The sequence below is a fragment of the Suricata suricatta genome, chromosome 8 (assembly GCF_006229205.1).
Source record: "Suricata suricatta isolate VVHF042 chromosome 8, meerkat_22Aug2017_6uvM2_HiC, whole genome shotgun sequence".
NCBI lineage: Eukaryota > Metazoa > Chordata > Mammalia > Carnivora > Herpestidae > Suricata > Suricata suricatta.
In genome coordinates this window covers 104,985,373-105,009,951 of record NC_043707.1, presented here as the reverse complement: position 1 = coordinate 105,009,951, position 24,579 = coordinate 104,985,373, and the positions used below count along the sequence as shown (strand labels likewise).

The 24,579-nt window shown below is 56.7% G+C and overlaps 1 protein-coding gene across 1 annotated transcript in view; it reads right to left on the bottom strand.

Moving 5' to 3' along the window:
* Nucleotides 1-466: 466 nt before the first annotated feature.
* The window catches only part of TRABD2B (TraB domain containing 2B), a 204,152-nt gene continuing 180,039 nt past the window's right edge, over nucleotides 467-24,579 (bottom strand). The window contains exons 5-7 of the mRNA XM_029949086.1: nucleotides 12,193-12,283; nucleotides 8,860-9,129; nucleotides 467-938 (exon numbers count right to left, since the gene is read on the bottom strand). Coding sequence (XP_029804946.1) covers nucleotides 719-938; nucleotides 8,860-9,129; nucleotides 12,193-12,283 — 581 coding nt within the window. The 3' untranslated portion in view covers nucleotides 467-718. The remainder of the gene's footprint in view (nucleotides 939-8,859; nucleotides 9,130-12,192; nucleotides 12,284-24,579) is intronic.

Here is a 24,579-nt window from a genome sequence, read left to right as displayed (position 1 = left end):
CTCTCTTTGGATCTCAGTGTAGCCATCTGTCACACAGGGCTGGGGATGACCTCCCTCAGCACCAGCATCCCTCCCCTCCTCCTGTGCTTTGGTCAAAACACTTACCAAGAGCTCTGGAGGGTCAGTTCACAGACACTCAGGGTTTTCAAATTAGCAGCATTCTTTCCTAAAGTATCTTCCCACCCTAGGAAGCATCCAGGGGAGGGAAGGATCGTCAGCGCTCGCATCTCTGGCTCCCCAGTCCAGCTTCACAAAAGCTAAGCCTGTCTGCCTGCCCCACTCTCAGGACTCCGTGGCAGGAGAAGCCAAACCCAGGCCGTGGAGGCTTCTGCTGATCCAGGAGCACAGCCAGTTCAAAGCTACTGTCTGCGTGAAGCTGCAGGTGTCCTGGCACCTGTCACTTCCTGGGTTGGCGATGGGGCTATTTAAAGGGTTAACATAGGCCACATAAAAATAGTTTTATCGGTAGAATAAATACATTTTTCTTTTTTAATATGGACACATATTTTACAAAAGAGCCCCATAGCACTATGGGAAATTAAGATCCTTCTACAAAAAAGAAGATGTAACTCGGGCACAATAAAGCTCTAACGTTCTAACGGATCCCGTCTGGACTGCCCGTGAGGTGGCAGGCACCCCGCAGGTGGCGCAGGGGCAGTGGGGTGTGGCCGCAGACCCTCCTGTGGTTTCTCTGGCTTCTCTGCACTGCCGGCCAAGGTCAGGACGGCCCAAGCGTGTGCGGGAGGAGGGAGGCTGCGAGGCTGGCCAGGATGGCCGGGAGGAGGTCCCAGGCAGGCTGCGGGCGGCCGGGCGCTGCGCTGCCAGTGGGCCCCGGATCTTCCTGCGGCTGAAGCCGCTCTGAGAGCTGCGAGGGCGGCCCTGCGGTCCCGGAGCTGTGGGTGGGCTGCGGCGGCAGCGGGGGCTGCGAGGCGGCCGTGCTGGAGGGAGACAGAAAGTGGAAGAACCATGGGCTGTGGCCCTCAGAAGCCTCATCCTGGGCTCCCTCCTTGAGTTCAGAGGCGGCTTAGTTAATCTGTTTTCTTCTCATGTTATTTATTTATTTATTTATTTATTTATTTTAGGGTTTTTCATTTATTTTGAGAGAGAAAGAGAGAGCGGGAGAGAGAGAGAATCCTGGGCAGGCTCCGTGCTGTCTGCACAGAGCCCGATGCGAGGCTTGATCTCACAAACCATGAGATGGTGACCTGAGCCGAAATCAGAGTCGGACGCTTAACCCACGGAGCCACCCAGCAGCCTCTCTGTTTTCTCCTCATAAAATGGAGAAGGAGGCAAGGGGCTGGGCAGGGAACATGAGCGGCCTGGAGCCACTCAGCCAGCCGGCTGGGCACCCGAGGCCCCATGTGTAATGGCTTGAGGTGGATTCTGGGGCAGAAGGAATTAAGGTGCCCTGAAGGAGCTGGGTCTGGGGTCTGAATGGGGCAATTAGCTTCCACACCTGGGTCCTCAGGTGCTGTCTTGCACCCTCCCCTCCAGCTAGAGAGAAACAGAAAACAAAACCCACAACCAACCCCCCCACCTCCTGGCCCTGGTGATCACGGCTACCAGTCATGGAGAGTCTCTGTGGCCTCACAGTGGGGCTCATCCTCTCCTTCACAGGATGGGAAAACTGGGCTCAGGGATGATGGCACCAGGTCCCAGGGGGAGGGACAGCACCCCCAGGCAGGAGCCCCAGCTCAGCCGCCTTTTACAGAAACACAGGGAGCCTTAGCAAGAGGTGTGATCCTTCACGGACTTATAAAAAACAGAATCCAGCTTTGGAGGCAATGGGTGAGATTGTTGGCTCAAGAGAATCTGTGACAGAGAGAGCGAGGGAGAGACAGAGATAAAGAGAGATTGAGTACAGAACCGATGGGCCAGCCGAGGCCAGGGCCCGGTGTCGTGGGGAGGGAAGGGCAGGGCCCGGGGGTCAGCTCAAGTCCTGGGAAGAGAGACACAGGAAAAGATGAACAAAGAGAGGGACAGGGACTGCGGAAGAGAGGGGACAAGGGAAGACAAGGACAGAGGCTTAACAAAGAGAGGCCACAGCCGTCAAACCTCCAGGATGAAGAAAGAGCTGGGGCCCCTGGGCGTTGGGCCCACAGCTGCTCTAGCAGAGCCCTGGGCAGGGGAGGCAGAGAGAGAGGCAGACAGAGGATCCCTGATAAGTTCCATCACAGCAGACGGGCCCCATCCAGGGCAGGGCCAGGAAGACCTCCTGGAAGAGGTGACAGCAGTCAGCTGTGAAGTCGAAGTTGAGGGTGCTCCTGGTGGCCAGAGAAGTGCTTACCCTGGCTTGCGGCAGCTCTGCACCAGCACAGCAACCTCTAATCCTCATGGCAACACCATGAGGTAGGTCCAAGTCTAATCCCTGCGTTACTTATGAAGAAACTGAGGCACGAAGAGGTTAAGTTACAGCGCTCCGGGGCTCACAGCAGGGCTGGGACCTGCACTGGGCACACAGTACTTGATGAGTGGGCAGGAAGCCTGCCCCTCTCCGGGTGTCTGATGCGGGCAGCTTCTCCCCTGTGCGACACTGCCCCGCTTTCCAGTGCTCACTGCCCTCCCTGGGAGGCTGCTCACTTGCTGGGTCCTAGGGCCTTACTTGGGCCTGTGCTGCCATGTGCCAGCATGCGGTCCCTACGTCACTGTGAGCTCTGTGACCACGGCCACCAAGGCGCAGCCCCAGTGCCATCCCAGCTGGACGCCTCCTACACAGCCTGGCTCAGCCTCAGGTGCAGGGTCTCTGCTCGGGGAGCGGGCGTCCAAATGCCCTCAGTCAAGGAGAAGGTCCTCGCTCTCTGACCGTCCTCCTTCTCTACTCCTGGTCCTGCTCCAGCCACAGGAACATGCCACATCCTCACACGAGGCTATGTGTATCCACAGGTAGCTACGTATGCACAGGAGGCTTGCATGGGCTCCTGTTCATAAAGTGCTCACAGCAGCTCCTGGCACACAGTGATGCACTGCACAGTGTTGGCCACCTTTAGCATCGCTGTGAGTATGTTTGTGCTTGTGACTCTCCCACTGACAGCGCTGTCCATCGAGGAAGCGCTTTCCCTGAGCCAGCAGATGCTGTACTTGTCTCATCTCATTATCCCCATTTCTAAGAAGAGGATACAGCCTGAAGGGGATTAGGATACAGAGGTGCCTGGAGGGCACAGGGGCTCCCATGCTGCCTCCTGCAGAGACTTGGAAAGCCTGTGCGGGAGGCTTGCCAAGGCGGGAGGTGTGGCCTCCTGTGGCCTTGCGCCATTACCTCAGCCCCGTCCCCCACCTTCTCTTCTAATGCAAAGAAAAATGCCACGCACTAATGCCAAAGCATCCATGACGGTCTCTTCCTGGCGGCTGCCCTGTCCTTTCAGCTTGAGCAGCCAGGAGGCTACGAGGCCCGGCCTCAGGAAAGAGGCTTAGGTAACTCTTGGGGTGCCTGGAGCAGGGGCCCAGGCTGGCTGCAAGCAGCGCCGCCATCAGCGGGAAGGCCAAGTGGGAGTTATGAAAACTGTCTCGAAAGGCACCCAAAGACATTTGCTTTCACACTTTGAAAAGCCAAGACGCACACACCGCCTGGGAGCCTGATCGGGGTTTATTGCTTGGAAGGAATCCCAGGGAAATGGAGCTCGGGATTGGGGGGGTGGTAAGCCTCTCCAAATGTACCTCCTTCTGAGCCTACTCTGCTCACAGAGCTCAGACCCCCAGTCCAGACCCCCCACCCCCACCCCGGGCCCATGCAGGGGAACCGTCTTGTGGCAAGGTGGCCTCAAAGCCAAACCAAACACCCTGAGTATTCCCAGGCTCCGCAGACAGCTGGCACAAGGGGCTGGGTCTGCTCTGAGCCGACAGGGCCCCTCATGCGGGGAAGGGCCTCACTGCTTGAGTGGAAAGCTGAAGCCCTGTTCCAGCTTCCCCTTTGTCCCTGTCTGCTCTGTGGCGTGGGGCAAGTCCTGTGCTCCGGGCCTCAGTTTCCCCATGTGTGCAATGAAGGAGCAGGGACAGACCCACGAACTTTAAAACATTTTCTAGTAGCAGAAGCCAGAAGTGAAATCTTAGGCAAAGCTCAGGGTATAAAGCACAAAAGAGGAGGTGGTGTCAGCTGTCTGCCCACTGGGGCCCCTCCAGAGGGCTTCCTGGAGTAGACCATTCCGTGTACCTAGAGGGTCTTGAAGAGTCATCTGGGGCTGGGTCCTGGGGGCCTCAGAAGGCTTCCTTTCCAATAGAAGGGGCTGCCGCTGTGCCCTGGGCGACCTCAGGGGTATCCAGAGAGTCAGAGTGGAGATGGGCCTTGGGCGAGCGGGACGCCCCTGACAGGCAGTCCTGCTGCCTGGGGATGCAGCTCTCGATGTGGTCTGTGGTCTGCCCATGGCAAGTCCCGTCTGGCTTCAGCCTCTCCGGGCCAAGCAGGTCAGAGACCTGAGGTGGCAGGTTTGCCTGCTGCCCGATGTCCTGGAGTCTGAGGCCATGCTGGCCTCCATGCCTTCGGCCCCATGGCCCTCTCTGCTGGAGTGCCCTCGTCCTCCCCACGGCCCCGCTGACCTTCCATCGCAGGCACAGGAAAACTGACTGGGCCTCCCGGCTCCCTCAGCCATCGTGTGTTAGGGACCGTCCTGCCTGGCCACCACCTGAGACTTTTCCTGCTCTGTCCCTACCAGGTCTCAACACGGGACCGGGTAACTGGCTGGTGACCAGAGTGCTCCTGTCAAGCAGGGGTGAGCAGCACCCACTGAGGCTTGAAACCTAAGACGCCCTAGGGGCCCATGGAGCAGCTCCTGTCGGGCAGAGAGGAGAGTGGGAGAGTGGCATCTTAGATCAGACTGAGAGTCCTGCCAGCAACTCTGGGGACACCAAGTGTCACCAGGGGTCTGGGGCCAGCTTACCATTCTAGAAGCATCATCTCATTTACTCTCTAATCCTCAAAGGAAACACGAGGAAGGGCTGGGGTCTGAAGCCTGTTCTGCCTGAATTTTTCTGTGCTTTTATGCAGGGAGCAGTCCTGCTTCCCATTTCTCATGGCGGACCTTCTACCTTGAACCCCATGGCATTCTGGCCTCACGCAGAGAGGCTGACTGCCCTGGGGCCCCCAAGGAGAAGGCCTGGCTCTGCTAAGACAAACCAGAGCCGGGGGACCTTGGGCTGGATTCCCCCCTGAGCGGGCCAGTGAGGGGCGTGCAGAGCCCTCCTGGGGGCCAAGGCGGTGGAACACTGTCTCCTCCTCTTCTAGGGGGCCCTGGCCATCTGCTCAAACCTCAGGAAAAGTGAGGCCCAGAAGGACAATGACATGTTCTATGTGTGTGCACGGTGCACCAAAGGCCTCTGGGTCCATCAATGCTGATGCCCACCTGTGCCTTGCTTCTGGCCATGCCCAACACTCCCCTCACCTGCCTCTTCATGACTGTCCTTCTGTCCAGCACTCTGCCCTTGTTTATCCAATCCTCCAACCCCATCAGATATGCATCCCCAGCCGAGGGCTGGGAGAGCAGCAGGGCTGCCATGACCTTCACAGACCAGTCAAGGCCCTCACTGCGCAAAGAGACTGAGGGGGCACCTGAGAGCATCTGGCTCTCAGGTCATGATCTCCCAGTTTGTGGAATCAAGCCCTGTGTAGGGTTCTACGCTGACAGTGCAGAGCCTGCTTGGGATTCTCTCTCTCTCTGCCCTTCCCACTCAAAATACGTAAATAAATATTTAAGAGAGAGACTGAGAACTGTCACAAGTCCCATATCGCATTGGGGCTGTGCCCTGGGCCCCCCAGGACCTGCCGTCCTTGCCCTGGCCCTTGGATGTGGGGGTCCTGCGCATGTTGTGCCCCTGCTGTACGGCCATCTATGGACACATGCTTGGCCCCTTCCATGGGGTCCTCATAAATCACCCTGCCAGGGGCTGCTGCTCCTCTAAACTTCCTCTGGTGTGTTTCCATATTGGGTAATGAGGGGCGAGGGGAGGGGAGCTTGTTCCAGATGGTGGTCTGGCAGGGCACGTGCAGCCTCTACCCCTAGTTCTCTCCCTTCTTGCCTCACTCATGCATGCGGTCAACAAACCCTTGGCAAGGCCTCCAGCGGCCATGGAAGTCCAGCCCAGCTCTGGTGCTGCCCCGGCCTCCAGGCCTTGGAACACAGGTGAGGACGTGCAGCCTGTGCAGCTGTGCTAAGACTGGGGCACCCATATGGGGACTGTGGGGGGTGGGGGTGCAGAGGAGGGGGCACGTCAGCCAGTGAGGATGGAGGAGACACTTGCGAGGCAAGGATGGGGCAACTGCATGGCCACCGGCGACCGTGACCCTTAGCATTAGACAAGCCTGGGTTGTGGGTTCTAACTCCACAGCTCACTTGCCCAAGTGAGCAAGTTACCTGACCTCGCTGGGCCTCAGTTTCCTTGTTTGTCAAGCAAAGCTTATTTCTAGGACTACTGACAGGGCCAGGGTGAGCTCATGCTCCAATGTTCACTCACGCCCACCCCCAGAGAGAAAAGCAACGGCACAGATAGGAAGTGGGCTGGGCACGACCGGCTGAGGGGCAGGACACAGCCCAGTGAGGACATGGCTCATCAGGGAGGCGGCCTCAGGCTGGAGGGGAGGCTGTGGCTCTGTATCTAGGCTGAGTGGCAGGATTCCCAGCTGGCAGTGGTGGGCAGTGCAGAAGAACCCCAGGCTGCTGGGGGCAGTGCCCTTGGGCAGGGGCCCTGCTGCCCGGGCCCAGGTGGAGGCTGGGCTGGGAGAGGTGATGGATGACTCTGGCCAGATTTAGGGGCCAGAAAATGAGAGAACTCAGAATGGAACCACAGCTCCAAGGAAAATGGTTTTGTTAGAATGGCCACAGGTGAGCTTTTGGTGCCCCCTTGGAGAGCCCTCCTCTGTTCCCTCTCAGAGAGCCGGAAACTTGCAAAGCCTAGGAGGACAGGGTGAGTCCCCAGGGGGTGACAGAGCTCAGGGCTTTCTTCCCTGAGGAGCATAGAGGACCTCACGCTGGGTGCCCTTCCGTGGAAACTCTCTTCTCCAACCCAACAAGATGGAAGAGAGTTACCCAACCACAATTTACTTGTTAGGTGGGAGAAAGGGTTCCCTCTTGCCAAAGAAAAGCTATTTTCTTCTGAAACCAGGCTCTGTGTTTCAGAGCTATGTGTTGGGAGAAGGAAACTGGAGCCATTTGCTGAAATTTACCTTTAAGAAGTGGTTCGGGCTGGGGGTCCGCTGCTGGAGCTGACAGCCAGCCTCCCGTCCCCCTCCTGGGCTGGGCCAGCCACTGGCTGGGTTTCTCAATTGCCCCAGCAGGTTGACGAGGGCCTGGAGAGACCCTCTGATTAGAGTGCTCGCACTGGCCCTGTCCTTCCCTGGCAGCCTGCGAGTGCTCCCGGGCCTGGAGGAAGTGACTCTCCGGTGTAACTCCAAGTCCCCGCTCCTGGTTTGAAGGGGGCAGCCCACACTGGGCACAGGAGCCAAATTCATCACAGCTAATATAGTCGCAACAGTGCCTCTGCCGTGGGTGGGACAGCTGGCCAGGGCTCTGCAGATGTACATTTCCCAGCAACCCCAGTCACAAGCTTTGAAACCAATGGCCCAAAGGGACAGTGGCCTCTACTCTTACTTGCTGGAAGTCTTTCTAGAACAGTGCACATCCCAAACTTTATGACAGTGGACTGGAAATGTCAACCCTTTGTCGATGGCTCAGAGACTTGACTGCAGGAGGACCATGAAGTAGACAGTGCAGGAGGCAGCCCCAGATGGCTTATGTGACCTTGGATAAGACCTCGCCCCCAGCCTGGCCTTGGCTCACCATCTGTAAATGCAGAATTGAGTGCGCGTTCCCCAAAGCTGCTGCGAAGACTCTCCAGTGCACAGTCAACACAAGTGCAGACTCACCAGGGAGCTCGCCAGCCCTGGGCACCGCAGGTGCGGATTTATGAGGTCTGCAGTGGGGCCTGGACATCTGTTTGTTTAGAAGTACCCCGGGTGATTCCTTCTGGGCACGCTGGGGATGTCCTGGAGGATGGGCCTGAGGGTTCAGGTGAGACTCCGAGTCTGCCAGGGCCCACTGCTGGGGCACGATGTCCAGGGCTGTGCTACTGCAGTGGGCGGGACTCTGACCTTCACTGACGGCCACTCCCTGGGACACCAGGGCATTCTGGTGACACTGTGCATTCCACACGGAGGAGATTCCTATGCCAAACAGAATCTAGGGGGGCTGCTCTGTACTGAGTCTGCAAGTGGGAATTGGGAGACAGTGTCATGGTTCCCTCAGGAGCTCTGGGAGCCAACAGGCTGAGAAGGGGGCACAGGGGTGGCACAGGGGTGGCGGGAGAACACGGCACGGGACAGATGGGGATCGGCAGCAGGATGATTTCAGCACCTGCCCACATTCATCACCATTTATCACAGACTCCCCTGCCCCTCCTGAGAGAGTCCACGGCTTTAAAGGTATCCATCATCACCTGCCATCTCTCTCTGGCAGAGCGAGCAGCCTCCACGCCAAGGTGTCGGCCACTAAGACCTTCCAGGCACAGGGAGCTTATGGCCTTTTGATGTAGGTAGCTTGCTCTACTTTCTCCCAGTTTCACCTTCTGGCCTACGGGACAAATGGAGCTAAGGGCAAAGCCGACTTCTGTCCACAGCCCCTGAAGGGAGTTTCTACTTGCCTGCCTTCACAATGGAGACAAGTGTACTTGTTCTCATTTTGAGAATAAAAATGAAAAATCAGATGTGAGCATGCTCTGTAAATGCTGATGGACGAACGGGAAGAGCCTTTGTGAATCAGGGGCGGGTCAAGCTATCCCAGGAGTTTCCACTCAAGCACCCGCCTGCCCCCTCCTCAGAGCAGGGCCTCCGCGGAGAGGTGCCCAGTTCCCGGCAGGTCTGCCCCTCCCCTCGCTTACCTGTCCTCAATGCGGACCCAGAGGTCATTGAACTGTCGAGGCCGCTGGTGTTTGTTCTGTCTCTTGTGCCACTTCTTCTGCCGCCCGAATTCCTCCAGCTGGCTGAGGCTGTCGGGGAGCAGGAGGTGTGGAGACAGGGCTGGGTCCTCCTCCTCAGGTGGCACAGTGGGGGTCGCCGAGGGTACTGCGGGAAGGGCGGCGGCTGGGGTCACTGGGGCTGGGCTCGCCGAGGTCCCCTCGGGCCGGGGTGCGGGGCTCCGGGCGGCAGGGCTGCAAGGGGGCAACAGCATGTGAGGTGCACGTGTGGGACCATGTCGGTCACGTGCGACAGGGAATGCAGCCCAGTGAGAGGTTGTCACAGCAGGGGAAAGGCTGGGTGCCCCTGCTGGGCCCGGCAAGAGGAACCCGGGGAGACCGCTGGCTGGTGTCCAGAGATGAGCTTTGACTCATTCTTTCTTTGATTGGCTCAACAAATGTTTCTGGGCACCTGCCCTGCACCAGGCGCCTTTCTAGGAAATGGGCAGAAGCAGTCACCAAACCAGGTCCCCGTTCTTTTCCAGCTCACACTCTGAAGCGAAAGCTGGAGAGTAAGGATGTCAGGTGGTGGGTGCTGCTGGGGAGAGTGGGACAGGAGAGGGAGCGTGAGGGTGGAGGCTGGTAGGCAGGGAAGGGGGCCCGGTCACTGCCGGGTGACACCTGGGCCCGGTCTAGCAGGAGGTGAGGGAGTGAGTGCCTGGCAGCCTATCACATCTTCAGGGGCTTTCATTCCACACACTCTGTCTGAGGGACTTGGGGCAGGTGACCTGACTCCCCTGTGCCCCATCTCCATCTCCGCAGGTTGGGGACGCCACAGCCTGTGCTTCCGAGGGCAACAGGAGGGTCTCATAAGCAACCACAGGCGAAGGCCTTCGAACAGTGCCTGGTGAACAGTAAGCCGCTGAACTGTCTCAGTAATTAACATCATTAACCAAAAACTCTAAAATATTAACGTGGTTGCTTGTATCATTCATCCAACCCCCTGTCCGGGCACTCAACAGCTATTTTCTGAGCACCTTTTAGGGGCACAGGACAGTGTGAAGCAGGTTAGAGCTCCAGTTAGAGGTGGACGGTCCTGGGTTCACGTGGTGGCTCTGCAGCTTACGGGCTGTGTGACCAAGGGCAGGTGACATGGCCGTCTCAAGCAGCAGGCAGCTGTGAGACAGGAGTAGTCACACCATTTACTTCGTAAGGTCATCATGAGGATGAATGAGATGAGGTCCTAACACAGTGCCTGGCACACAACAAGCCTGTCTTTGATATTGGCCTACAAGCACATGGACTTGGCTGTAGTAGGTACTAAAGCATTGATTAGGGGTGGTGTGTGTGTGTGTGTGTGTGTGTGTGTGTGTATGTATGTGTGTGTGTGTGTGTGTGTGTGTGTGTGTGGTTCACTTTCCATGCAGTGCTGTAATACAGGTCTCTTAGCCTAGGAACATCCTCTGCTCCTCTCCCTTTTATTCTTTCCTCTCTGGGGCCAAAATGGACCCCCTTGGGAGGATGTCAGACCCTGGGAGAGGGCTGGATGCGGTGTCGGGACTATAAAGGTAAGGGGCACCCAAGGTAGTGAGCCGCCTATTCTCCTCCACACCCGCATGCACGGTGGGGTAGGGGTTTCTCTCTCCACAAAGGAGGGGAAGGCCATCAGCTCAGCCTTTCTGTCCCCAGCCCCCACAGCACGCCCAGATTCCCAGGGCCCAGGAGATGCTGCAGCTGCCGGGGAGATAATTCAAAACAGGCGGACAAAAAGATGGGTCCAGGAAGCACCTGTGGCCGATGATGGCTTTTATTGTTGGGGCCTCCCCAGCATCCCAGCCCCTCGCCCCGCCCGCAGGATTTCAGAATGCACTGGAGACTAGGGCTGAGAGCCCTCGGAGCAGGGCCGGGCGGGGCGGTGGGAAGGCGGGGGACCTTCCTCTGATGCCTGGGCTCTGAGATGAATAGGAGGCAAGGCAGCAGTGCAGGCCTCTTTGCCCGCCCTGCCTGGCCTGGATAGATACAATGAGCTTCAAGGTGAAGTCCTTGGAGCTGTGAAGAGGAGCATGAGGAATGCCTTGTCCCCAAGGCTGCCTTTGATGCCTCCCTCCTCTAACACACCCCTGCTCCAGCCCAGGGCATACTGATTTGTGCTATGCTCAAATGTTCATCAGTCTCCGCAGGTTGACTCAGGTGATCAAAAGAGGAAGGAGTCCAACGGGAGGGGGGTCTTAAGCTCCTCTAGCAGTGCCATGGAGACAAGGGGGAGCACAGAGGGCTGGCCCAGAGCTAGGAGGCCAGTGGCTCCGAGCTCAGGGGCCCAAGCCTCATGTGTGCAGAGCAAGGAGCCACACCTCGGTTGCTCCCACCCCCAGGCCTACCTCGGGCCCCCAGGGAGGAGACAGGGAGTTGATAGGAGCTGAGGGAGGCTCTAGAACCAGAATACCATTGACATGAGCTGTGTGTCCTTCTGCAAGTGATGTCACCTCTCTGGGTCTCAAGTTCCTCAATTTTAAGATGAGGATACTCAAAGCTCTACCTCATAGAGCTGCCATGAGGATTTAATGAGCTAAAAACGCTTAGAGCTGGTGCATAAAGAGTCACTATGGTTATTCAAGCTTCTTTCGGACTCTAGCTCTCATAATGCCAGAGAGGGACCGAAAACTGCTCTGGGGTCGCCCGTGGGGGCTCCTGAAGAAGGTTCCTGCATAACAGTTGGAGTGCAGGCTACATGGAACCCCCACATTTGGGGGTCCTGTCATTGGCCCTGGCCCTGGAGCTGCCCAGAGTGTGCTGATACCCTGTCATGGCTGCCCTGCACTGACCCAGCTGGCCCCTGCTCCTCTAGTCTGGGCCCGGGGTGGGGACAGGAACCCTTCTGAGGAAGAGGATGGCCTCTAATGGCTATCCAAGTGGAGTAGGTGTGCCCTGGCGGGAAAGTCAGGGGTGTGGTTAGAAAAAGGTGAGGACCAGGTGTGGGTGGGGGTGGGCACCCCCCAGTTTTCTAGGAGTCCGGCAGAGTCCTTCCACCCCGCCCACTCACCCAGCCCTAAATCCCGAGCGGCTCAGGGCTTCACCCGCCTTTGGTTCCCACTGCCTCACCTCCCCCAGCTTGCTAAGATGGCACACCAGCTTCCTTCTCGGTCCCCCCACCTCCAGCCCAGCCCCTCCACTCTTGGCTGCCTGGTCAAGGCCCGTCCCTGAGAGGCTTCTTGCCCCGCAGGCCCGAGCAGAAAGGCCAGGCGGCCCGGGGTCAGGCGCCACTCGCGGACAGTGGCAGCAGGCCAACTGGGCACATGTCCCCGATGCCTCGCTGCTCACCTGTGGATGTTCTGCCCTGCAGGTGTGTGCTCCACTTCCAGCCCTGCCTGCCGGAGGACATCAATGACTGTGTTGTTTCCCAGAAAATGACCTGGAACACAAGAGACAGAGTGGGCTCAGCCCCCTGCCAAGTCGGCAGCAACCGGGGACGGCCTCGGCCAATGGCCGACACCAAAGGCAGCACAGCGCAGCTGTAAGTTGTGCTGGGCTACCCTGCCTGGGTCCAAATCCTGCCTCTGCTGCCTCCTAGTGGTACCTCTCCCGGCCCTAGTTTCTGTGCCCCATTCCCAGCCGTGGAGTGGTAATGACAGTGACAGCAGCCTCCAGGGTCGTTGCGAGGCCCACGGGGAGAAGCAAGGGTTCCCGGGTGTTGTATGTTGCATCGCACCATTAAGCTGACCCCAGCCCCGGGCTGTGACAACCCACAGCACAGTCCATGCAGAGAGCCCGAGCTCTGGCTGTAGCTGCCACATCGTTTTATACCAGAAAAACAAAGTGGATTAAGCTCTGAGAAAACCTCCTCCAGGAAGCCCTCAAGCCTTCAATAGGTCTGTGGCCCATTTTGTGAGTTCCACCAGCAATCTGGAGCTCCCTCCCTTAGCACAGGGGTGGGTTCTGCGTATTCGTGCCTGTTTCCTCACCAGGCTCCACAGGGCAGAGGCCACTGCCCCGTTCATGTCGGCTGGACCCGGGCCTTCGTGGGTTCATTTGTTCACCTCTGATCCAACATTTACAGAGCACACATTTCAACCCAGGCCCTGGGGTGGCCCAGGAGACTCACAAGGTGTAAGATTCTGGGGAAGGAGAGAGCCGCGAACTGTTGCGATGGTTGCCGGGTCCGGCAGACATGGCAGTGGCTCAAAAGGGGTCCAAACACAGAGCGGAACACCACGGAAGTGGCCCTGCTGGGAGGGGGGGCGGGGAGGGTCTTAATCTCACCCCAACTCATGAATCATTCATTCAACTAAAGTTTGTGTTGCACCTGCTCTAAGACCAGCCCTGTGCTGCTCGCTCAATGCACAGCCCCACAGCCCCAGATGAGCCTAGAAATCTCTCTCCTGTGGCAGGAGGTGGACAGCAGGTCTAGGAACACAGTGAAGGCTCTCCTAGGCTCTGCTTCGGAAGAGTCTTCGGGTGACCACGTGACCGTGGAGGCAGTAACTGCTGGGGGTCCTCTCCTCCTCCCTGGGCCTCAGTCTCCCTGCCTGTTCAATAGGGGCAGAGTGGCAGGGGCCCCTTGTGGCCTCCTAGCCCATGTGCCTGCCCTGTGGCCCCACTCACATGGGCAGCACGCTCCCCATTCATCCCAGAACCTGGGGGGAAACCCCTGTACCATTACTCTAATCGCCTGTGACAGGTGGTGACAGGTGGGAAGCTGCAAGGTCAGTGTGTTGACAGCCCCAGGGACGTCTGAGGAGAACAGACAGTGGACAGGCTGTGCGGGAACTGAGAGGCTCCGGCACAGAGGGAGCGAGCCTGGGACCGCACAGCGGGTGGACAGCTGGTGAGCCTGCACACTCTGCCCGCCAGCCCTGCACACCTCTGGGCCGGCTTCGTGTCCCTCGCTGACCTCCACTGTCCCTGGAATCCACCTTGGGATCACTGCAAAAGACCACTGGTCTAGGCGTGAGACACTCGGGTTCTAGTCCAGGACCTGTATCACACTCACTCTGAGACCTCAGGCAAATCTATTATGCTCAAATGCTCCCAATGTCTCTGTCTACACGGGAGGGACCTGCGGTGCCCCCCGCTCTCAGACTCTATGGAGAAGGCTTTTGTTTGACTTCAGAGACCCCTCCCTTTTTCCCTCTCTCCCTCCCTTCCTTTACCTATTCAGTTCCTTAATCTGACAAATACTGAGGGAGTGCTTATCTAGTGCTAGCCAGTGGTGAACAGACAGGGGCCTGTTCCAGCCACTCAGTCTCAGGGTCTTTGGATCTGGGCTAAGTACTATGCAGAGAAAGCACAACCTCAAGTCAGGGAAGACTTCCTGGAGGAGGCACTGCTAGCTGAAGAGTGGGATAAGAATTAGCCAGGTGAGGGATGCCTGGGTGGTTCAGTTGGCTGAGTGTCTAACTTTGGCTTAGGTCATGATCTCATGGTCTGTGAGTTTGAGCCCTGAGTCAGGCTCTGTGCTGACAGCTCAGAACCAGGAACCTGCTTCAGATTCTGTGTGTGTCTCTCTCTCTGTCCCTCTCCCACTCTCTCTGTGTTTCTCTCTCAAAAATAAATAAACATTAAGAAAAAGAATTAGCCAGGTGAGGATGAGAACTGGGCATGTTGCTGATGGGGGAATAGCATGTGTGAGGCTAGGGGACACGTGAGGCTCATTTGGAAAGCTGGCTATAGAAGTCACACAGACAACGCAGGCATACACAGGCCCTCCCAGGGCTCCGGCCTTGACCCAGTCCTGTTGAGGGCCTGTCAGGGCTGTGAATCTCTTTAGCAAGTGGCTCCCCTGCCCCTGGCTTCAGTCTGCCCGTGTGTCAAACGGGCATCATCCCTTCGGTAGGGCTGTAAGGTCCTAAGGAGGAAGAGTGAATGAATGGCCTTTGGAAAAGCCCAGCGTGCACTCTCGAGTGACCAGCTAAGCCAGTCCCCGGTGGGGTCATGGAGTGGTCCTAGCTCGCACCTGCCCCCAGAGTGTGACGGGGCTGGCAGGGGGCCTGGCATAGTGGCCTTGGGCACATGGGTGGCAGGAACTCCCTGGCAGCAGCTATTAGTACTCACTGCTAGGCAGCAGAGGCAGTTCCTCCCCCACTTCCATGGAGACCCTTTAAAGGCCAGGGACCCGGGGCCCAGCGCTGGTCCTCCCGGAGGATGTCAAGGCCCCCTAGGGCAAGCAGGCTGCGTCAGGCCACACTGGAGCAGCACAGAGTATCTACTGAGGGCGTGGGACCACTATGAAGGGAACGCTCCTGGAGCTGGCGGTGGGCATGCTCGGAAGGGCCGACCGAGCCTTACACAACTGTGGCTGGATCCCAGGCACCGCCCAATAGTGTTTCCGACAACGTTTCCGACAGCGTTTCCGCATCCAGTGAGTGCCCCTCCATTCCCTCAACCTCAGTGGTTCCAGCCCCTACTGGACCGCTTAAGGCCTTGACCAGATGACTTCAGAAACTTTGAGAAGTTGGAAGCAATTATCCATGAGGTTTTTCAAATTCCACCTTTCCTTCCCTAAGCCACGCCCACCTTCACTTCCTTCTCTGTAGGGCAAGGAGACGGGGTCTGTCCCCCTCCTGGACGTGGCTCCCTGCACAAGCCACCCTCTCTGGGTCACAGGACCCCATAATGGCACCGCACTATCCTGCTTCTCTCTGGAGCCCTACCACTGCCCCGTGCCCACCTTCTTGGTGGGTTCCTCTTTCTCCTGCCCAGGAAGTGTGGGGGCCACATCGCCTTCTTCTTCCGCACCATCTGTGGACAAATCATCCACCCATAGGGTTGCAATTACCATACAATGCAGACCACTCTGGAACTACTGCCCGAGCCCAGACCTGTTTGCCTGGAAGCCTATTGCACGTCTCCACCTGACGTCCGCCAGTGCCTACAGAACCCAATGCACCCTACCCTCCTGGGGTGCGTCTCAACTGAGCTCTGTCATCCAAGTTAGATGGGCCCTGTCCTGACTCTTCATCTCCCTCCTCATCCAATCGGTCACTGGAGTCTCCTGATTCTTCCTCATAGCCATGCTGCAGCAGCCCAGGCCACCGGCAGCTTCTGCCTGAACCACGGCAGACACAGTCTTCCTTGTTGCCTCACTGCAGCTGGAATGGTCTTCCCATAGCCCGGAGCCGCCTCTGTCAGAACATGTTCCCAGCAAGCCACTTGGGAGACTGAGTTTTTTGAGGGCAGGAGCCGTGCCTGATTCATCCTTGGCCCCAGGGCAAGCCCAAGTCTGGCACACAGAGATGGCTTCGTGAATGTTTGTTGAATGAATGAATGACAAAACCTGTTAACTCCCCATCCTCGCAGTGATCTCATTTTATCCCTAGAAGACTTGAGCTCACAGATGATCTCCCCTCGTGGCCCCCGCCCGGCCTCTTGGTGATGTTCCTGCCGATCCCGCCAATCCCAGGAGCTCGGGTCTTGCACTGAGCCTGAGTCGGGGCCCCGTGCGCGCTGTCCCCTGTGCATGCTGGCAGACAGGGCCCGGGCTTGCTTCCAAGGTCGCAAATCCTGAAGAAGTCACCACATCCATCCTGGAACCTGCAGGGGAGGTGTGGAAAGGTTCCAAAGGGGCCCCGCAGTGCTGGGGCCGAGTCTGCGTGGCTTACTGCTCAGCAGCGACTTCAGCACGGACAGCTGTTTTCGGGCCAGCTCTCTGCAGGAAGGCACGTTCCAGTTCATCTGCCGAGGCTACATGGATGACGAGAGGAGGGAAGAGCGGGGGATGGTGAAGGGGGAGGGCACACAGAGCCACAGAGACAGAGAGCAGGGCAGAAGAGACTACAGAGGTTGAGAGAGGAGAGAGACACTCTCAGGGAGAGACAGGGAGAGGAAAAGAGCACCAGCACACAAGGAAACAGAGAGAAGACAGACAGATGAAAGGGGGAGAGAGGGGCTGGGAGACCAGCCGTAAGAGACACACAGAGACATCAGGAGGGAGAGAAAAATAGAGAGACACTGCAACAGTAAGCAAGAGATAGAAAAAAGACAAAAACAAGGGCAGAGATACAAAGAGACACAGATAGAGAGAGAAGAAGAGAAAGAGGAAAGAAGAGAAAAAGAACCCAGAGATAGAAAACAAGTGGCACACATGGCAGAGGAGAGACTGATCTACCGAGGATATCATGGAAGGCTTCCTGGAGGAGGAACCCATGTAGCCAGCCCTCCCAGGATGAGAGGGATGGAGGAGACATACATGGAAGGGGGAAGCGGCAGGCCAGGGCTAGAGGAGGTGGGGCTGGTTTGGTGATTCTCTCTCCAAGCCCATAAGCCAGAGTGCCACTTTAGGGACATTCATATGCAAACGGGAAGATGTCCTGCTCTGTGTGGGCACAGCCCTGTGAGGTTTTAGTGCACAGATAAGGCTCCCCTCTTCCAGGCGTAGGCAGGCCTGTGCCAGGCACAAGGCTCAGTGAACAGGGCATATGCTGGATCTAGCCTTTACCCGCTGCTGGCCTGACAGCCCTCATATACCTTCCGACATGGGAAGGCAGGGTAGGACAGAGCCAAGAACCCTGGTCTGGGGTTAGGACAGAAATCCTGGCTCAACAGTCCAACTGGCTATGTGACCACAGGTAGTTTCCTTCCCCTCTCTGTGCCTCAGTTGCCCTACCTGGCCTCATGGGTCTTTCTACCTCTACAATTCCATCATTTGACAACCTGAACATGAACTCCTCAGTGAGTCTCTTGGGTACACGGGGCTTCTTCAATGTCATCCTACTTCACGCTTTTGGGAGCCTGTCGAGGTGCCCCCACAGGTTACAGTCAAGAGCGAGGAAAGAACGTGCCCTAGGTCACGCATCAGGTGAAAGGCCGAGCTCTGACTTCCATCCAGAGATGTCCGAGCTCACTGCACACTCGAACATTCCTCTGGAGCATTAGCATCTGCAAGGGGTCCTAGAGTCACATTTGGGGGCAGGGAGCTGTCAATGTGTGTCCTTTCCAGGGTTCACCAGATCGGAGAGAAAAGTGTGTGAGCACTCAGCAGGAAGAAAACACCAATTAACAAGGTGATTTCGAGACCGTGTTGGGGGGCCGGGCAGAGGAAAGAACCAGATGTTCCCACAAAGGTTCCGAAGTAGCACGGGCTCCCCTCCACCAGCACACATGTTTTCTCCTCCTGGAGGAGGGGTCCTGAGCTCATATTTATGTTCAGTCTGAAATTAATGCAAGGGAAACTTTCAAATGGTAATCTAGCTTCCAGGATTAGCCGGCCGGATGTCCAGCGAGAGAGGTGTTTGTTTTCCTGAGGAAGTGTGACAGGAGGGCTGGATGGAGGGACCCGGGGATGCATGGACACTGGGGGTACTGCGGAGCTTCTGATCTCCCAAGGAAGGTCTGCTTGGGAAACTAGCAGAGCTGGGTCCATTTTCTCCTGTTTCACCAGCCAGCCCAGGGCAGGGCGTGGGCATTTTCCGTTCATTAAGGGCCAGGATGACGCCTCCCTTGCACCCAGTCTGTGCCAGGAACCGAGACACATGGTCCCCACCCCGGAGGAGAGCACAGTGCAGGGAGGGGAGGGGGAGCAGGCACGCAAACCCTTACAGGGCAGTGAGAGCCCAGCAGCAAGGGAGGGTCACCAGGGGCTGAAAAGGAAGGGCTCTCACGACAGAGGCCAAAGCATGTGCACAGGCACAAAGGGCAAAAGGCTGTGGGTGTGCAGCCCACCTACCACCAGTGATTCTGGGTTGTTGGACTGTGACGTGAAAGGGGAGGTAGGCGATGGTGAGCGTCGGGGCGGCAGGACAAGACTAAGGGGGCAGGTTTCAGCTGGGCCCAAAGGACACTCTCCCAGGCAGCTGTCCTGCTCTGTAAGGGAGTGAGTGTTCCATCCCTGGAGGTGTGTAAGCAGAGAGTCAGTGAGTGCCTGTCAGGCCTGCACAGAGGGGATTCAGACACCCTCCAGAGGGCTGGACGTGTCCAGGTGGAACCCGATCCTGCCCCCTGTGCCACCTGCTCCTCTCTGGAGGCTTCCAGAACCTAGGATGTCAGAAACAAATAGCGCTGAGCCTTCAGCCGCTCAGCTTGGCCCCGCTGTCAAATAATGGGAGGATGGGTACAAATACCGAGGAAAGCAACCCCACTTGCAGTTTCTCTAGAACTCAGACTGAATTAGACTCCCGAGTCGTAGTCTCACGTGACCTCCCTAGGGTCCTTCTGAGCCAGCAGACCTTGCCGGGTGTCATACAGAATGACCGGGGTTTGCCTACACCTGTTCATGGCTTGGAGTGTGTCTGCTTAAAGGGCGCTCTGTGGAGGCCTCTGCTGAGGCTGGGGCTCCCTGGGCACAGGGCAGGCTCCTTCGCAGGCTGGAGCTGCTTCTGGGCCTCTGACACGGATCTGACAGTTGCCCAGTTTGGGGGTTCCTTTCAGGACCTCCCCCAGTTGTGTAGTTTCTCTTAGAAGCACGCCCTCCCTTCCACCCCTCACCAGGCCCATCCCGCCAAGCCAGTCCTCTTGGTTCTTTTAAAAGCCCTAGGGTTGGAGCCTTTTCTTTCTCTCTGGACCAGACCCTCTTTCAATTAATATTGTTTAGAGGTGAGGAAGCCTGCACCTCACTCCATCAGTGAGGACACAAGCCCTGGGGGTTTGGGTCAATCTTGGGGGCCTGGAGCCAGCAGCCCCTCCTCTGCAAGCCTTTGCTGGCATGTCCCAGGCCCTGGGGCCCCTGAGATGGGGTCTTTCCTCCTGGGGTCTGACAGGGCTCTAGCCCCAAGTGACGGCCGTGCAGAGTGGTCTGAAGTCACCAGGAGGCGCTGAGGGAGTGCCCCACAGACAGAGCCCGTAATGGGGTTTGGGACCGCAGGGGGCAGTGCCCAGCCCAGGGCTCACTAAGACCAAGGGGGCCCCTCTACAACATCCAGAGGCTCCTTTCCTGGAATCACAGCACTGGGACCCCAGGAGAACTTCCCGTTGGCCAATGTGCCCCTGAGCCTCACCGTGACTTGGAGCTGAAGCCGGCTCTGGGGGTCTCTGTGCGGTCTCTGTCCAATCTGGGTCCTGGAGGCCACAGAGTACGTCTGCCTCCCCTCTCCTCCCCTGACAGCCCTGCTCTTTCCTTTGGGGGAGTCCTGTCCCTGGGGGGCTGTGGGCCCTGAGGGCCCAGGACTCAAGTCATAATGACAAGAGCTCACACTTATCCGCTGCCCCAGGCACTGACCGGTACAGGTGCAGGCCCACCGACTCTCAGGCTTGTTTTAGAGAGGAGAAGTCTGACGTCAGAGAAGCGAAGGACCTGATCAGCTCAGACTTCCTCTACGGAGAAGCACTAGGTTTCGAGTGTAGGCAGTCTGGCTCTGAAGCCACTTTTGTCTCTTGCCTTCTCGAACAGCCCAGCAAGGGCGTCGAGCCCGTGGCTGATGTTCCATAGATCCTAGTTCACCAACAGACCCAGCCTGGGACCTGGGTCCTCATTCTTTACTCTCCCCCATTCCAGAGGGCCGGGTTGGCCCCAGTTAGGACCAGGCTAGCAGATGGGTGCTCCTCTGGCTGGCTGGCTGGTTGCTCTGGGCTGAAACAGGAAGGGTGACTCTACTCTGGCCAAGGATCACAGCCCCCACGCAGGCGTGCCAGCGGCCAGATGTGCACATGTTGGGGAGTGGGGCCCTTTGAAGCACCGCTGGAAATTCTGAGACACTTCCGGGTGCTGTGGCCTCGTGTTCCAGCGTGGGGAATGTGGCGGGCCATGGGCGTGCCCCTGGGAGAGGAGAAAGTGGCTGGGCGTGTCCTCCTGTTTGTCTGCTCCCTTGTTTTTATGGTTACAAAGGCCCTAACTGGGACTGACTGCTCTTCTGTGCCCCTCCATGAGCTCTGAGGAGCTTCTGTCCCTGAGGCTGTCGAGTGGGGGACCCAGGTGGGAGGGAGGTGGGTGTGGGGATTGTTCTGATGACCATGGAAATGATGAGGAGCGAAAAGACAGCTGGACCTACACTGGGAACATTTTAACTGGCTCTTACCTCCTCCAAGAAGCCTTCTCTGACTTCCCTTCCTTTCTAGATTGGGAGATGACAAAGTGCTCAGCACAAGCAGGCCCGTGACAAGGATTTCCTGCAGGGCTGTGGGAGCCCAGAGCAGAGGTCATGGAAAGCCCCAGGATGGGAGGAAAAGGGCACTCACAGCACAACAGAGGGTCCAAGCAGCAGCTGGATTTTTAATTTTGAGGGGAGGAGACTGGCCATCAATAAGAATGGCCTATTAATGTGACCAACATTTCATTCCAGTTCTGTTTCTCTCACTTCCCATCTGGACCTTGACTTACCCATGTGCCAAATGGAATAACAACTATCTTCCTGTCTCCCTCCAAGAGGAATTGAGGACACAGGTCATATGAACGTCCTCAGGCATGATCGTACTGCCCTGCAGGGAGCTACTGCTGCTGTTACTAATAAAACAGACATCACTGGTGTTCGGTACTCTGAGATTCCACCCCTGCTCTCAGGCCCGGGCTTCACTACCGACTGGCCCAGACCCTGGCATATTTCTGAGTACGGGCCTGAGGCGCTGGCACTCGGGCTGGGGTGAGAAAGGCGGAGTGGCCTGGAGGCTGGGTGAGGTGGGTGTGCGGGCCCTGGGGCAGCGGCGCCCGCACCTCTGTCTGATGCTCACACAGCCCACCTGAGAACTCTTCCAATCCCGCTTCCTGCCTGGACTTCGTGAGTGCAGGCGGCAGCCGCCCCACAGGGAGCAATCTCACGTGCTGGAAGGCTCTTGGCCCCAAAACCCTCCTACGGGACCCGAGTGACTGAAGCAAACCAAAGCAAAATGTAGGGTTCTTAGAGCCACACAACCCTCCAACAACGGGATCAAAGGGCTTGCAATTTCAGAAGGTAGAACCATATTCAGATTAGAACACGAGATTCTGGAACGCATGGTAACCACCGGCTCCAGGGTTTGCCATGAATGGGCCCTAGCAGTTATCCGGTCCACCTCTGAGTCTGGCTTATACTCCAACCCAGTTCTGCCAGCTCCTGCATTACTTCTTCTAACCCAGATTCCAGGATGGGTGGTAAGTAAACAACTCAGGAAGGCCCAGTTCCCTGGAGCTAGAGACAAAATGGTTGTTCTCTTTTGGGGCCTGGGACTGAGACCTCCCTATCCCTCTGAGGCCTGGGGGACTAACGATGACTCAACCTAATGAACCTGATCCTGGCTGATTCAGTCTAGTATGTCTTTGCAGAACATCCCCTGGCTACTGGTGATTCTGAGCTGATAAGGGCCCTGCCTGGAGTGGTTCACATACACTGGGATACTCACAGAGCAGTGGGTACAAGGATAAAACCAGGAGAAGGCCTGGGGGTCGGTAGTGACATTCACACCCTAGCCGTTCAGTGTTGCGGTAGGTAGAAAACCTTGCAACCCATGACTAGAGACCACTGTGGGTTCGTAGGCCCTCAAGTGCCAGTCAGCAGCCTGTGTTCCTAGCAGTCAGAGCAGATGTAAGGCAGCCATTTGTCTGCTCCTGGTCCAGGCAGACATCACTAATCAATCGGGATCTCTTCCCTGCTGAGCTCTGATGCAGTCTTAATCACCCCTTACACCACCACACTCCAGGCAGCCATGACCAATCGATGTCCGCTGGCCCAGGAGATGAAAGCTATTGAACTCCCTATCCATACCAGTTCTTATGGGCAGTCTTGCTTGCGTTCACTTCAATGTTCTTTCTTGAAACCAACAGCCCTCCACTTTCCTCCTCTTTCTCTGCAGAGGCCTTCACCTCTACCTTACAGAGCAGAGCTCTGATTAGAAAGCCATCAGATTACTTTTCCACTAGCAAATTACTCTTCTGCCAGGCTCCTGCCTCCTTCCAGGAGGTGAGGAAGGTCTACCCAAGCCAGACCCTCTACCTGAGCTCTGGCCCCCCTTTCCTGCCTTCTTGGAAGCCAGGGCTGGTAATATTCCCCACTGAGCAGCCTCATCCTTCCTGTCTTTCTTCCATCATGTTTCAGACATGCTCAGTTCCCTCCCAGGGTAAGAACAGCTGGGTGGGTAGGGCGAGCAATATAGTTACAAAATTTTATTTTGCCAAGTGAGGGCTCTAAAAGGTTCCTTTGCCTCACATCACCATCATTTTTTAAAGACTTTTATTTTCTAACTTTTAACATTTGTTTACTTTTGAGAGACAGAGAGAGTCAGAGCAGGAGGAAGGCCAAAGAGAGAGGGAGACACAGAATCTGAACCAGGTTCCAGGTTCTGAGCTGTCAGCACAGAGCCCGACATGGGGCTCGAACCCACGAACCATGAGATCATGACCTGAGCCAAAGTTGAATGCTTAACTGACTAAGCCACTCAGGCACCCCACATTTTTTTTAAGTGAAAGATGTTTAACTTCAAACATGGTAGAAAGGAGATAATTTCAGAATATTAGATAAGCCTGCAATCTGAATAAGTTTAGTTAACAGAACCTCACCACCTAGTACCTATTTTTCTAAGTTGTGTATAGAGCAGAAGAAATCCAAGAACGTGCACAAGATCTTCGGGGGTACGTCAGCTTGTCCCTGAGACTGGTAGTCAGGAATCAGCCTTCCCTCCCACTGGACACTCTTCTCCTGGGCAGTGGCCTGGGCCATTCCAGAGTGCCTGGATTTGCACATTGGTCATGACCACTTCTTGGTCTGATGTCACCCCTAGATGTCCCCCAGGCCTGGTCAGAATTGTCACGCATGTTCACACCCCACCTGCCTCTGAGCCCACCAAGTAACCCCCAGAAGAGGGGTCAGATCGTGGCTCGCTTCAGAAACACCACTAAGGAGAGTATTCTTCTAGGTGATGTGCCGGCTAAAAAGATAGCCTTCCCACAAACCCAGCGACATTTCTGGAGTTCTAGAGCAAAGGCCGTGTATGGAGGAAACGGCTAGGACTAGGGACCCGAGAAACCAGGATTCCAGTTGAAGGTTGGCCTGCATGGCCTTGAGGAAGCCATTCTTTCTCTCTGGGACCTAGTTTCCATCTGCAAAATGAGTCTCATAAAACTCTTCTCCCATTGTGAAGATGAAAGGTCATGTAGGCTGAGAGCCTGCAGTGGTGGCTGGCACACAGGAGTTTCTATGCTAAGGGTCCCTCCACCACGGTAGAGACTTCTAATCCTGTGATCTAAAATGAGCACAAATATTTAGCACAAACTGATGAAGCAGGTGTATTATCCCCATTTTGCAGATGAGAGACTGAGGCCCTTGGAGGTGAAGTGGCTTTCCCAGTGTCTCGTAGCAGACAGTGGTAGAGCCACACTTTATACACAAGCTGACACCAAAGCTCTTACTCTTTGTACTGAGTGTCTCTGTAGAACAGAATGGAGAAGGGACAGCCAGATTGATCTCAGTGCTAGAAAGCCCAGTCTGTACCTATGGTCTTTCAGGATGGGATTCTGGAGCAGAGGTGGGCTGAGGAAGGGTCTGGATAGGCACTGGGAGGCAGGTGGAGGCTCTCTCCTGGGTGCCTTAGCGGGAGCCATGGAGGCTGAGGCTGGCCTAGAATGGCAGAACGCCAGCGGGGGCCTGGCTCAGACACCAGACAAGCCCAGGCCAGGGTGGGGTCAGAAGTACCTTACCATATGTTTCTGTTTTCTAAGGTATTTCCTAGAGACATCCATTGCACTTGGGTCTGAGACCTTTGCATACAGACACATCTGGGGGATGGCTGGGCATATTTCCAGCAGCATGGGTCCCCAATAGCCTTGGGAACCCCGGGCCTTCTTTGAGGACCAGACAGAGGATGGGCAACAAG